This window comes from Rana temporaria, chromosome 4 (genome assembly GCF_905171775.1).
Source record: "Rana temporaria chromosome 4, aRanTem1.1, whole genome shotgun sequence".
Classification (NCBI taxonomy): domain Eukaryota; kingdom Metazoa; phylum Chordata; class Amphibia; order Anura; family Ranidae; genus Rana; species Rana temporaria.
Genome location: NC_053492.1, coordinates 288266262 through 288281089, shown reverse-complemented (window position 1 = coordinate 288281089; position 14828 = coordinate 288266262). Strand labels below are relative to the sequence as shown.

Sequence of the window (14828 nt, the reverse complement as noted above, 5' to 3'; positions counted from 1 at the left end):
CCGAAAGCTTCAATATACACTCAGAGATGTATACCGTGTAGTCTAGTTGGAGCCAGAGACTTGGTATCCACATGCTTGTTTGTTTATATTGCGGGTTCCCAAAACACAGCGTCTCCCAGCAGGGATGTAGTCCCAAGGGAGGGGGCGAACAAGCTGACTAACCCCCAGCCAGAACAGCTCGGATGATGGGGGCAAGCTTACCGAGGAGAAACAGGAAGTGAGAAATTTAGACAAAGAAAAAAACATTTATGAGGGAAGTCGAAGGAAAAGGGAAGTGAACCAACAATGCACTAGCTTAAAGGAACCTATTTAGAAAATAAAAAACAAACCTTTACAACCCCTTTCAATAAAAAAAGGGAAACAATCAATATCACTTGTGTGCTGAACTGGAAAGAAGACAGCAACATGTGACTCATACAGTACAAGCCCAGACAATTGTCTCACAATTTGCTGACATTTTCCCAGTGGGGCTGGTCTCCCTCTTTTTCTTTCTGTATATTGGTTGTTCTTTCCATTTATATATCATATCTCAAAGTTTATTAAAGAAAAATAGTAAAATGGTCTTGCAATTTATCACTCACAATGATAAACATTGGGCACAGTACATGTATACATGATGTACAGCAAACTAATAAAAAATGTTACACTTGGAGATGACCCAGTCTCTCACTGACCCAGACAATCAGATAAAGATGAAAAGGATAAAATAAGTTAATAAGTCTACTGCAGAGTACAAACAGCAATCTCTAAAACATTAATTTATCACTTTGTTTTGTTTAAAAGTCAGTTAAGCTGTCAAAGAGCCTTTGCTATTGCTGCATGCAAGTTTTATATAGATAAGATTTGTGACTGAGGTCACAACTTAACATCCTCACTATAAATAGAGGGACCTTTCAATGCATTTTTAGTGTGACAACTATATATTTGTCAGTGGTAAATACGACTGTTCCCTGAAAGCAAGACTTTTAAGTCATATTTATTTGCACAATGATATACTGTATAACAGACTAGTGATCTTTTAATGCAATTATCAAACGTCATTATTAAGTCTTCGTTTTATGAATATTTCCAATATAATACAAAATAAATGAATGTAACTGCAATTTACAATAATTATTTTATGTGTACTTGGATAGTGAGTCCTATAAAATAAAATGATAGCCTGGGAAATTTTACCAATTATACAGTAGAGAAAGCATTTAGAAGCAATTAAGGGTATATTTAGCTTTAGGTCAAGATTGATTAATACATAATATAGATTTTTTTTTTTAATATAGTAGGCTTTCAGAATATGCAAAAGAGTTCAAATTTTCAGTGATTTTTACTTTGCCAAGTACAGGAAGAACCAATATAAAAAGTGCTTAACGTTAATAAGAAAAAACATGAAACCATACAGTGCCTTGAAAAAGTATTCATACACCTTCAAATTTTTCACATTTTGCCATGTGACAATAAAAAACGTAAATTTATTTAATTTGGATTTTATGTGATGGACCAACACAAAGTGTCACATAATTGTGAAGTGAAAGGAAAATTATAAATGGTTTTCAATTATTTTTTACAAATAAATATATGAAAAGTGTGGTGTACATTTGTATTCATCTCCCCTGAGTCAATACTTTGTAGAACCACCCTTCCCTGCAATTACAGCTGCAAGTGTTTTTGGGTATGTCTCTACCAGCTTTGAACATCTAGAAAGTACATTTTCTGCCCATTCATCTTCACAAAATAGCTCAAGTTTTGTCAGATTGGAGGGAGCGTGTCTGTGAACAGCAAATTTCAAGTCTTGCCACATATTCTCAATTGGATTTAGGTCTAGACTTTGACTGTGCCATTCTGAGGCCCCATACACACCATAGAATCTATCCGCAGATAAATTCCATCAAATGGGTTTCTGCGGATAGATCCTATGGTGTGTACACGCCAACGGATATTTATCCGCAGATAAATCTCCCCTGGGATGGATTTCCAGCAGATGGATATTTGCTGACATGCACAACAAATCCATCTGCTGGAATCCATTCCAACGGATGGATCCGCTCGTCTGTACAGACTTACCGGATCCATCCGTCTAAAGGGATTCCCCGCACGCGTCGTAATGATTTGACGCATGCGTGGAATTCCTTATATGACAGCGTCGCGCCCGTCGCCGCGTCATAATAGCGGCGACGGCGCGACACGTCATCGGCAGAGGATTTCAGCGCGGATTTCAATGCGATGGTGTGTACACGCCATCGCATAGAAATCCTCTGAAATCCTCGAGAGGATTTATCCGCGGATACGGTCCGCTGGACCGTATCTGCGGATAAATCCTCTCGTGTGTATGGGGCCTGACACATGTACATGCTTTGCTCAAAACTATTCCATTGTAGCTCTGGCTGTATGTTTAGGGTCGTTGTCCTGCTGGAAGGTGAACCTCCGCCCCAGTCTCAAGTCTTTTGCAGACTCTAAAAGGTTTTCTTCTAAGATTGCCCCGTATTTGTCTCCATCCATCTATCTTCCCATCAACTCTGATTAGTTTCCCCGTCCCTGCTGAAAAAAAGTATCCCCACAGCATGATGCTGCCACCATCATGTTTCACGGTGGGGATGATGTGTTCAGGGTGATGTGCAGTGTTTGTTTTCCGCCACACATTTTAGGCCAAAAAGTTTTTGGTCTCATCTGACCAGAGCACCTTCTTCCACATGTCTGCTGTGCCCCCCACATGGCTTCTCGCAAACTGAAAACTGAAACTTTCTATGGCTTTCTTTCAGCAATCCCTTTTTTGCTTTTTTCTCTTGTGGTTACAGTTAAGGTTTCCTCTGCCTGCTTTGTAGCTGCTACTCTTCACCCCTATCGTTGGACTGTTTTTATTATTTAACTTCAAGATTGGTTCTCTATATACAGTATATTCTTGTGGCTTATTTATTGCGCCCATTTACCCTTTTTGTGTGAATATAAAGTAGATTCTGTTCTTGTCTTACTATAACATACTAGCATTAATTTGACTAAAATAATTGCATTATATAAGGGGCAGAGCTTTATCAGAGAATTATTATTCAGTTGTGCCTAGGGAAGCCTAATGTCCAAATACTGCCCTGCTCAGTATTAGCGGAAATCCAGAATAAGAAAAACAAAATACGCTTTCCTCCAAATATAACAATTGTGATCCTAAAGTGCAAAATTCGATTTATTGGATGCCAGAATATTTTCCTATTTTTTTGTTTTTAGTTTTTTACATCTGTCACACTGATGGAATAAAAAAATTGCAAACATACCTCAAGTGTACATCCTTTCGTTAATCCTATGTATTCAGAGCTGCTAAGTAAGTTGTATGGTGTTCGAGAGATCTCAATGTCTTTTAGGCATCCGGCATATTTATTTACACTAACCTCTGGCCTAAAGGAAAATAAGCATAATTATGTCATACAAAGCAAGCATATCTACAGGTCAGAATCATTCTGTATTTGAGCGTCAAACTTTAAACTACATTGCAAACTTCTTTTATCTACTATTGTATCATGCAGGACTAAGTGTAAACAATTGGGTCAACACAAGTAACTAGAGCTGTTGCTAGTATTATTTGTAATTAGACGTATACAACTCACCCCGTTTTATTGCTACCACCCATCAGTGTTATACTTGTACTCATAAACACTAAAGCCCTGTACACACGATCGGATATCTGATGGAATCTAATCCGATGGATTTTTTTGTCGGATATCCGATGAAGCTGACTTTCATCAGTCTTGATTACATACCATCAGTCAAAAATCCGACCGTGTCCAACGCGGTGACATAAAACACTACGACGTTCTGAGAATAATTAGGTTCAATGCTTCCGAGCATGCATCGACTTGATTCTAAGCATGCATGGATTTTTGACCGATGGACTTCTACACAGACAATTGTTTTTTTTCTATCGTTTTTTTATCCATAGGAAAATTTTAAAACGTGTTATATTTTTTTTCACAGATGGAAAACAAACCCATGGGGCCCACACATGATTGGTTTGTCCGATGAAAACGGTCCATCGGTCTGTTTTTATCAGACAAACTGATCGTGTGTACAGGGCTTAAGAGAACCATTCAACAAGAATGCAAAAAAACAATACTGCTCCAAAAGCCCATGTTAGGATTTTCCAATTTCCACCTTGAATGAAGGCACAGATCCCAAACTAGTCTTCAACAAACAATATGGAGCCAACACCACCCACGAGGTTCAGTTACACACTTTGATGCATTTTATCCATCAAGGGCTTAATCATAAAGGTCCCTCTATGATTAAGCCCTTTTTGGGCTAAACACGTCAGAGAATTGGGAATCCAGGTGGTAGGATCATTGGACTTTTCCACATGAAATAGAGTTTTAACTAAACCAGGTGTGCAGTGTCTGCATAAGAGAGGAAGGGTTGTTGGGCTGTCACAGGCTGTATATTTTCTGTCTGGAAAGGAGGGAGCTTCTCTGAGATATCAGCGGGCTATGCTGTGTGCTTTGCAGTCTACTGTATACCTTTTTTTGATGAACGTTTTATTCACCTGTTTGTGGTGTGAAACCATACGCCAGATGATTTGGGGCTAACTGAAAGAGGTGGTGGAAGACACAGATTTAAGAGTATTTTTGAAATTATATTTCAGCATGTCTCATAGACTTTGCAGATCACGCAATACATTGGTTGTGGACTTTTTGTTTACTTTTCAAGCCATTCACTATTTTAATTTTCTTTTTATTCGCCATTTATATTTTTATGTCATGTATGATGATTTTAGAGATTTTTTTTTTTTTGTATTATATTTAATGTTTTATGATTTTTTGCATGTTTTGGTGGTTGTATGATACCTGTATATTCACTTTAATGGATTCATGATGATATAGACACTGCAAATGCATTTGTATGGACTCTTCAAGGTTTGTATATCAATCTTTTTTTGCTGGCTGCCCATACCACTTTGAGTGCTTACTAAAGAAATATGTGTACACAGGACTTTAAGGTGCCATGACAATATGTGAACAAAATAAACTACAAAATATCAAAATGATTTTTGATTACTAATATACCTTCAAAGACCCATGCACATATACAGTATTTCTCTATGTGCTATAGTGGCTTGTTAGTGATGTGGTGCCTGGACAACACTATCTGTCTAATTTTTAAAATGTGAGATTATAACAGTGTAGTACGATCATGAAACTTGAAAGATTCAATCAACAGTGTATTTTAAACAGTCTGACTTTTTCTCATGGTACTAATGGCATTGTCGATAGTGAGCTACATACTGTATATGGTACATTTGTCTCAACCGCCTCTAAAGCTGGCCATACACATATAGATACTTATCCTTCAGCCCAGTGGGTTGATCAATAGAAATAGATTTTTGGGAGTCCCCCAACAACACTTGTACAATGAAAGTTAGTTGAGCGAAATTCCAACAGTGTATACCTAGCCTAAAGTGATATGAAAATCAAAGTTTATTTTCTATTAAAATAAAAAACATGATATACTTACCTGCTCTTTGCAATGACATTGCCCAGAGCGGTCCCTTACCTCCTCTTTGGTGTTCCCCACTGGCACTTTCTGCTTGACCTCTCTTCTCAATGTCCCCATAGCAAGCATGTGCTATGGGGGCACTTGTGTGGGCATGCTCTTGAGCCAGGCTATGTGTGCCTTTTGTCACATACAGCACTGCAAGCTCCTCACAGGATGTGACTGACAACAGCAGGAGCACATGGTTCCCCCTGATCTCAGTGTAGCTTGTGAATCCAAGTAAAAATGAGATTGTGGCTTCTTGTAGGGACAGGCAAGTGTCTAGGAATGGGGGGGGGGGTAGACAAGTAGTGAGAATGTAGGGAAACCATTTTAACTTGTAAGTTTATTTCTCGAAAGAGTGAATCTCTCCGAGAAAAAGGCTGTGTTTAAAGATAAAGGCAGTAAATGCTGCCTGTTATGAATTTCCCAGGTACTTATTCACTGTTTAAGTTAACCAAAGTAAAAGTTTTACATCTTCATCACATAAAAACCATGACAATTAAATTTTCCTGCAATATAACAAGTAGCAGAACATTGTGTACATCTGCATTGAAACATAGGTACAGCTATTATTACTTGGCTTCTTTAGTGAAGGGAAAGTGCTATGTTTTATTAACATTGAGCTTTACAGCTCATCAAATCACGATGCTAGCAACAGAATCATTAATTTATTTCCATGTGTAAAAGTATAATTTTTTTAATTATAATGTTTTTACATGTGCAAAACTTTGTAATTTTCTTGATAAAAACAGAAATACTAATATAAGAAGTTATAGCATTTTCTTGGACCTCTATGACATTAGCAAAACTTCACTTCACTGGTTTGCTTCCTCCACCCAGGCTTTAACTAAGTTACAGTTTTTTTTGGGAGGAGGGTGTTAGCGAGTATCGTTTTTTTTACTGCTACCTGCTCCCATTTCCACAATCTTCACCTAAGCAAGGATTGCCAGCGGTATAGCCGCGGTGCCCTATTGATTTCAATGGGCGGGAGCGGTGAAGGAGTGGTATCCACACCGTTCCTTCACTGCTCCAAAGATGCAGCTAGCAGGACTTTTTTCCTGTCCTGCTAGTCACCGGTCCAGTGTGAAAGCCCTTGCCCTTGGGCTTTCATACTGGAGAAACAGCAGCAGCTGTTTAGGGTCGGTTTGCAGGCGCTATTTTTAGCACAATAGCGCCTGCAAACCGCTCCAGTGTGAAAGGGGTGTAAGTGCCGAGACACGGATATATTTTTGTTTGCTATTTTTGTTCTGTTTGTTTTCTGAAACACTGTACAGCACCTGTATATAAAATACTTCTATATATCACAAATAAACATGTCACCACCTCACTGGATTTGGAATATGTGCCTAAAAGACTGCTATATATATATATATTGGATAAAATAAGTATTAAGCACATGACCATTTTTCTAGGTACATGTATTTCTAAAAGTGCTTTTGACATTAAATTAAAGTCGGTAACAACCCATGCAATCCATACATACAAAGACACCAAAACAAATAAGTTTAGAAATGAAGTTTTGTGTAATAAAATAGAATGACACAGGGAAGAAGTATTGAATACATGAAGACATGGAGGTCCAAAAAGGCATGGAGAGCAAAGAGACAAGATGAAATTTACCAGTAATTAGAAAGCAATCCTGCCCCTTGTCAGTGCAAATGAATATTAGCTATTTCAGTCTCATGTGATGGGCTATAAAAGGTGTCTCATTACCAAGGTGTCACACAAGAAACAACTCATGATGGGTAAAAGCAAATAGCTCTCTCAAGACTTTTGCAAACTTAATGTTGCAAACGATACTGATGGCATTGGTTACAGAAGGACTTCTAAACTTCTGAATGTTCCAGTGAGCTCTGTTTGTTGGGGACATAATCCGGAAGAGGAAAAAACATAATTTTACCATAAATCAGCCATGACGAGGTGCTCCTCGCTAGAATTTTGCAGAGTAAAAATAATTATCAGAAGGGTTGTCCAAGAGTCAAGGACCACTTGTGGAGAGCTATGTAAACAAGGCAGGCAGATCACAGTTTTGATAGGTGGGAAGGGATGGAGGTTGTGTACTTGCAGGGAATAAATTCGATCTCTTACCCTAGTAAAAGCACCTAACACAGTATAGTAAAACACTGGTTAGGCACACAGTTAGCCCTTTGATCACTCGTGATGTTACCCCCTTCCCATCCAGTGCCAGTAGTACCGTGACAGAGCAGTGTCACTGGTTCCCAAAAAGTGTCAGAATTTCCAACACAGTATCGCAGCCCTGCTAAAAGTCGCTGATCACTGCCATTACTAATAAGAAAATAATTAATATCCCATAGTTTGTGGACGCTATCATGTTTGCATAAACCAATCAAGATACGCTTTTTGGCATTTTTTTTACCAAAAGTATGTAGCAGAAAACGTATTGGTCTAAATTTATAAAGAAACTAAATTTTCTAATTTTTTATTGAATATATTTTATAGCAGAAAGAAAATATATGTTCAAAATCATCATTCTTTTTTTGTTTATAGTGCAACAAATAAAAAAACACAGAGGTGATTAAATACCACCAAAAGAAAGCTCTATTTGTGGGAAAAAAGGACAGTGTCACGCAACTGTGAAATTGTCACAGTGCCGTATTGCACAAAGTGGCCTGGTCATGAAGGAGGGAAAATCTTCTGGAGGCCAAGTGGTTAAACTTAGCAGAAAGGAATTGGAGAATTTTCAAACCATAGAATGGGGGAAGTGAATCTTAAATGGGGCCATTACCGGTACTTAAATTCCATCAAAAGTTCAAAACCAGCATTGCAAGTGCAAAAAAAATCAGTCCTGCTCTTCCTTTTTTTTGGTCAAGCAGCTGCATTGTTTTTTTGGTTTATAGCTAAGCTATTGTTTTACATTGGTAAAACACCAAGAGCTCCTTAGCAAAGGACAAGGGACACATATAAAACTTGTTATTTCTTAAGCAGCATGGCGCCACTTCATAAATTGAACCTGTCACATAAACTTACTTTATTTGACAGAATTATTCATTTTGTGTGTGACAGAACAATAAATTGAGCTAGAGTAAAATACACTGACAAAAAGATATTGTTCTTTCTATCATTAATTTTCCAGTGTCACTTTAAGAAATCAATTGATTCTGTATCTGCCAAAGCAATAGTTTTAGCTCTTATTATTTTACATCCACGTCAAAGAGTTTCAAGAAAGCAAAAATCATTCAACCAAAATCTTCTGTTAGGTGTATAATATTTTTAAGTTTTAAAGTAACTATTCCCCAACTAATGTACCACTTAATAAAGTTGTTCTGGTCAGTAAAATTAAACTAAATCGCTGAACCATTTCTTATACTAATACTAGTATGTAGTCTACAAATAGGCTGTTTCCAGGACACCCTAATGACCAAGGTGTTTTATACATGACATGATCTCTTTAAATGATATGTAAACCCTGACAATTACCTACTCCTATTTGAGCTCTTTTGGGTAATTAAATAAACTGTGCATAAAAAAACTGTTGATCCTGCCAGAGATGTTGTGAGGTTAACACTTCCTGTGCTCTTAGTTTCTTCAAAATCTTTTTTAAGTAGCATGATTCCCAGATTTTCCTATGGAACAACGTCCCCCTATGTTTTTGAGAAGATACATGGGATTGGGGGGAGGCTTGGTGTAGTCATTAAACACTTAGGGGGGGATTTACTAAAACTAGAGAGTGCAAAATATGGTGCAGCTCTGAATTGGTTTTATTGTCAAAGCTTAATTGAACAAGCTAAAGTTAAAAGCTGATTGGCTGGGGAGCTGCGGTGGCTCAACGCGATTGGCACTGTGCTGACAAGCCATTCACCTCTGCAGCTAGGGGTTCTCAGCCCGGCTCCCGGTGCGTGTGCTATGCGAGGTAAGCCTGCGCTTAGTACGCCCACCCCCCACCACAAAAACCACCACACTTACACGCAATCAAAATTGGGTTAACATGCACGCACTTTGACCACGCAGTGTTTAAAAAGAGAGGCGAAGGACTAACGGGGCTGGTTGAGCGGGCTAGATCCTCTCACTCCCTTATAGGGAGTCCCTCTGCCCCGTTGGGCTTCAAAGTGGAGCAGGTAGGACGGGCTGTGTGGAAGGACCCCCTCACACACCCACCATTGCCACCCGGGGCATGGAGAAAGGTGGCAGATTGCCTCTGGGGAGGCATGCCTACTCCCAACTCCTGCAGTCCGGCTCCTCTCTCTCTCGAGTACACGCACAAAATACACGCACAAAAAAAAGAAAAAGAAAAAAAAGCTGATTGGCTATTATGCACAGTTGCACCAGATTTCGAGTGCTTCAGTTTTAGTAAATCTCTCCTTTACTCTCTTAGGGTGACAATGCTGCTCTTCCAGGATAGTGAGGAACACTTGTCACCTTAGAACAGGAACTGTGTTACTGTTAGGATCACCTGGTGAAAAAGTAAAAATAAGCCCTAAGAAAACAAAACTAATATAGCCACCATATATATTTTGCACTAGGCATAAGATAACATTTGGCACCCAGATCAGTACAAACAGTAGCAAGGCCACCTCAAGTTCAGCAGTGAGCAGTAGTGAAGTTTAATCTACTAAGTACTGGAACTATACTACCAGAGTACATTTAGGGCAGCAATGCCAGTCCTAGACTGACTGGGTATGCACTGTCCAAATGTAAAGAAGTATGTCAGTGGAAAGGGCAGTAGAACAAAGGGGTCTTGCAGAATAATTATTATGGGTGGGGCAGTCCTTTGAGATGTTCTCCTGCTGACTAACGTTGGGGTCCTTTTAACCTCCCGGGCGGTATGATTCTGTCTGAAAAAACATGCTGAAAGCGGTACAATTATTTGCAAGGAAATTTGGTGTTTTATACTGTAGGCCTGTAATTTTTAGGAATAACTCACTTAAATCTGACCAAACAAGAATCTAATAGGCATCCCGGGTATGAAATTTTTTTTAAAAACAAAATTTTAAATTATAATATAATAAATTATTATAAATAATTATAGCAAGTAATAATATAATTAAAATAAAAATTATTCAATAATGTAATCAACTCAAAATCACTGAAATTTGCTCAGTTGCAGAATTGTCGCTGTCATTATTTTTTTTTTTTTATGACAAATTTCCCCACAAATCGCTATCGCACATTTCTGCAAGTGCTTATAATTTATCGCAGGGAACGGAGATCGGCGGCACACGGAGACTGTGAATCGAGCGAGGAGGTCCCGCTCGCTCACACAGCGGGGTGGCATCGCTGGATCCAGGGACAAGGTGAGTACTGTGGATCCAGCGAAAGGTAAGCCGCGCCGCTGCACACTCTGCACGTCCACCCCGAGCGTGATTCGGGGTTACCGATCCTAGCATAAAAAATCAACCCCGAGTCACGCTCGGGTTTACCGCCAGGGAGGTTAAGAGTGTCTTTTGACTTAACGACCAGTTAACCTGCATGAATTATAGGTACAATATAGGTGACATATAATCTTGGCAGAGGTGCAAGGTAGATGTGATTCACATGTGATAAAGGTTTGGTATAATGAGGTATGGAGGTTGTATAGCCACAGTCTAGGTTTGGAATAAGTGTGGTATAGAGTGCAGTAAGGATTGTATACACTTGATATCCTGACCCCAGTGGCTCAGTCTCTGCTAGCAGTGCCAATAATATGTGGATAGCTCTCTCACCAGCTCCCAGGATGCTGCTGTAGATGCTCACTAGAAAGACATTGTGATTAGCAGTGAGAAGCTGAGGGTGAGTGGGCGCTACAGCCTTTCTGCAGCAGCGATGCAGGTTCTGTGATATGGGTGGTGCTGTTCTGCCCCCCAGGTTTTCTCACTCTATTGCCGCTGACTCAGATAGAGGTACTCTGCTCTCCCTCTCTCCTTGGCGGTAAGAGGAAGAGGATTCCCGGGCAGTTTTATAAAAATCCTCTCTTTACTCTTCCTTTTGCACAGAGCCTATTTAAATTTGTATTGTGAGGAGTCTATTTGGCATATTATAGGGCTGCCGTCTCAAACTACCACTGCCAGGCTTCTCAGCACTCTGCATAGAAGTCTATGGGCTTGCTTGGCTTTAACTCTCCCTGTGCTACTGCTAGCTGCTGAAAATGGTGCAACATAACATCAGTATCTCAGGAGAGATACCTATTTTTTTATTATTACATTTACTTCTTTTTATTTATTTTATTATCAATAACATATTTTTCGCACTTATTATAACAAAACAATTTCAACATTATATTTTACTAGACCAAAAGGGAGCCACTAAGAGAGGTTAATTTTTAGAGTTTACATACCCTTTAGGCCTAATGCACATGAGGTGTCTGAAAAAGACCATCTAAACACCAGAACTGTCGAAAAGGAAAATGCGACAAAAAAAATACTATAAGCTGCGTATTGCACATGTGTTTATACCCGTAAAATGTTTGAGTGTAAATGCATTCCACTGGCCAGAATATTCATTTATTATGGCCATTGGAATGTATTCACGTGCATGTGTTTTATACACATAGGGGTTTATTTACTAAAGGCAAATCCACTTTATACTACAAGTGCACTGGAAGTGCAGTTACTGTATATCTGAGGGGGGCATGCAAGGAAAATAAAAAAAACAGCATTTTTGTTTGTACATGATTAGATGATAGAAATCAGCAGAGCTTCCCATCATTTCAGATCTTTCTCTCAGATCTACAGCGGCTGAACTTCCAAGTGCACTTGTAGTGAATTTTCCTTTAGTAAATCAACCCTATAGTGTTTAAGTGTGTTTAGAGTCATTCATGAGTGTTTTCTGGTGAAATTCTCCTCTCAAGACGTACCCTTGGTAGATTTTCTGCCTGTAAATGCTCCTCTTAATGTATGCATGGTTACATTGGGGTTGATTTACTGTGAACTTGTCAAAGTGCAGTTGCTTCAGAGCTTAGTAAATAAAGTAAAGCTTCACTTTACAAAAAATACCCAATCAATGCAGGGAAAGTTGAAAAAAAACAAATTTTTGTTTCACATGATTGGATGATGGAAGTCAGCAGAGATTCTGCTCATTTAGTAACCTCTGGAGCTACTGCTGTTGAGTGCAAATGCATTTTGCAAAATGCCCAGTCTATTTGCCTTTAGTTAATCAACTCCATAGGCTTACATGGAGGTACTTATACAGGCCGAAAAATATTTTTTTTAAGCTCTGCATGCATGAGGCCTTAACGTTTTCTTTGCTTTCCCACATAAGCCTTTTGTATGTCCAGAGCATAACACAGACATTACAGTGCATGTGTTTGCCAGGAAAGGTGAGGCCGATCAAAGCCTTAAAGATAAATTCTAAATTATATCATGTATATAATGTTAATCAATTTAAGCTATAGCAATATTTATGTTTTACTACACACTAGAGAGCTACTTGTATTTTTCGCTGAAATATTGGCTGCACAGCCATTATGTAAAGCCATTACACCTGTTCTGTCATTTGGTGTTCACAGCTCTTGATTAATTGCTCATGAGAAGGACGGTGTTCGGAAACTGGGATTCCCTGGCTTGCATAATTGCGAGTCCAGGAAAAGGGAGTTTCAGAAGTCAATCATAGTTGCCTTTTCTGCCTTGCAGAAAAAAACACTTTGTGCACACAACCAATGCTTGAGCGAAAATTAGAGACAATGCTGGTTAACTGTCGTGGATGCTGGTAAGAAAATTATTTCCAGAGAGGATGTTATGCTTTAGTTATTTTATAACATTTTAGTAGATACACTATCTATTTGGCACTCTTATCTCTTTTCCTTTTTATATGTGTAATTTTATGAAGCAGAACTTGCAAACTATATTTATGCTAGCTTGACATTTTAACATAGTTTGTTGTTGAGACAGTTTTCCCTTGCGTCTGTTTTACTGTGTCATTATTCAAGGGACAGACGTAGGCAATTTTTTTTCTCCTGCTAGGTATTTTGTAGAATATTATCCAAAGCATATAAAAAGGTTTGGCTGTTATGATTGCTGGCAAGCTATTTTCATACCTTATTTCACTCCAGTTTCTAACATGAAAGCTAAAAGAGAGCAAAAGGTAACATGGTGTACTTTTAGGACATCACCCCTACTGTACATCAAAAAATAAATATATGTGTGTATATATATATATATATATATATAAATCTTATCTGGAATTACTCCCCCCCCTAATTAATCTAAGGATTTAAAAAAAGATCTACATTAAAAACTCATATACTTACATGAATCCACAGTCAGATAATATGCTACATCTTGAGTGTTATTTTTCTCTGGACTGCAAAGTCAGGGGTGCCCATATCACTCCCTAGTATTTTGGACATGTCCCATTGACTGGTGTGGTCCAGAAGACTCCAGGAATATAACAATGCCATAGTGACATTATTAAATTCATGTAATGGTGACAAGACTGTCCAGCAGCAAACTCAGGCCTCGTACACACGACCAGTTTCCTCGGCAGAATTCAGCTTCCGACCGAGTTTCTGGCTGAATTCTGCCGAGGAAACTGGTCGTGTGTACACTTTCGGCCGAGGAAGCCGACGAGGAGCTCGGCGAGGAAATAGAGAACATGTTCTCTATTTCCTCGTTGTTCTATGGGAGCTCTCGTCCCGCCGAGCTCCTCGGCGGCTTCAGTGCTGAACTGGCCGAGGAACTCGATGTGTTTGGCACGTCGAGTTCCTCGGCCGTGTGTACGAGGCTTTAGACTGCAGTGGCAGATCACCAATCTTCACTGGGGAAGAGGTGCTGCGGAAAGGGGCGTGACAGTGAATTCTAAAAAAGGGTTTTTATTTTTAACTTGTGTTAATGAATTTGGATGGATGGGGACAGGTTGGTTTGCCATCACAGAGATAGGCTTTAAAACCCAACCCCTAATCCACTTACAGTATATGCTCACCTTTGAAGCGCTGTTCTATTGAAACCATCACAAAATACCTGTTGCTTCTAGGTCTAGATGAACATTTAACCCCATCAAATGATGTAGTGCTTGTGCCTTATCAGCCAGCTACCTGCCCTAATCATGTGTAAGGGACAGGTGGTGGTGGTGTCACAGCACCCCTGTGACATAGAGTTTTTCACAGAGTTTGGACTGTGGGAGGAATGAAGCCTCCAGTCAGGGAAGGTGAGTATAGGTGGGTTGAAAGGTGAGCATTGAGGAGACTGTCACTTTTTCCTAATCTGGGCAATATATAGAGTCTCTTTAAGAAGTAACAATTAGTATAGAGGTTTAGAGTTGAATTTTGAAGCATTAACATTAGCTGTATATGTGGGAAGCCACCCTTCCAAGGACATCACCTGCAAACTTTAGGGAGTCTGCATAAGTAAATAAACAGCTTTGTGATTGATACTTATATCTTTGTCTATGAT

General features: G+C 39.1%; 1 protein-coding gene across 1 annotated transcript in view; it reads right to left on the bottom strand.

Moving 5' to 3' along the window:
* The window catches only part of LAMA2 (laminin subunit alpha 2), a 1029834-nt gene that overhangs the window by 53834 nt on the left and 961172 nt on the right, over positions 1–14828 (bottom strand). Inside the window, 1 exon segment of the mRNA XM_040350410.1 lies at positions 3258–3378. Within this exon segment, the coding sequence (XP_040206344.1) occupies positions 3258–3378 (121 nt within the window).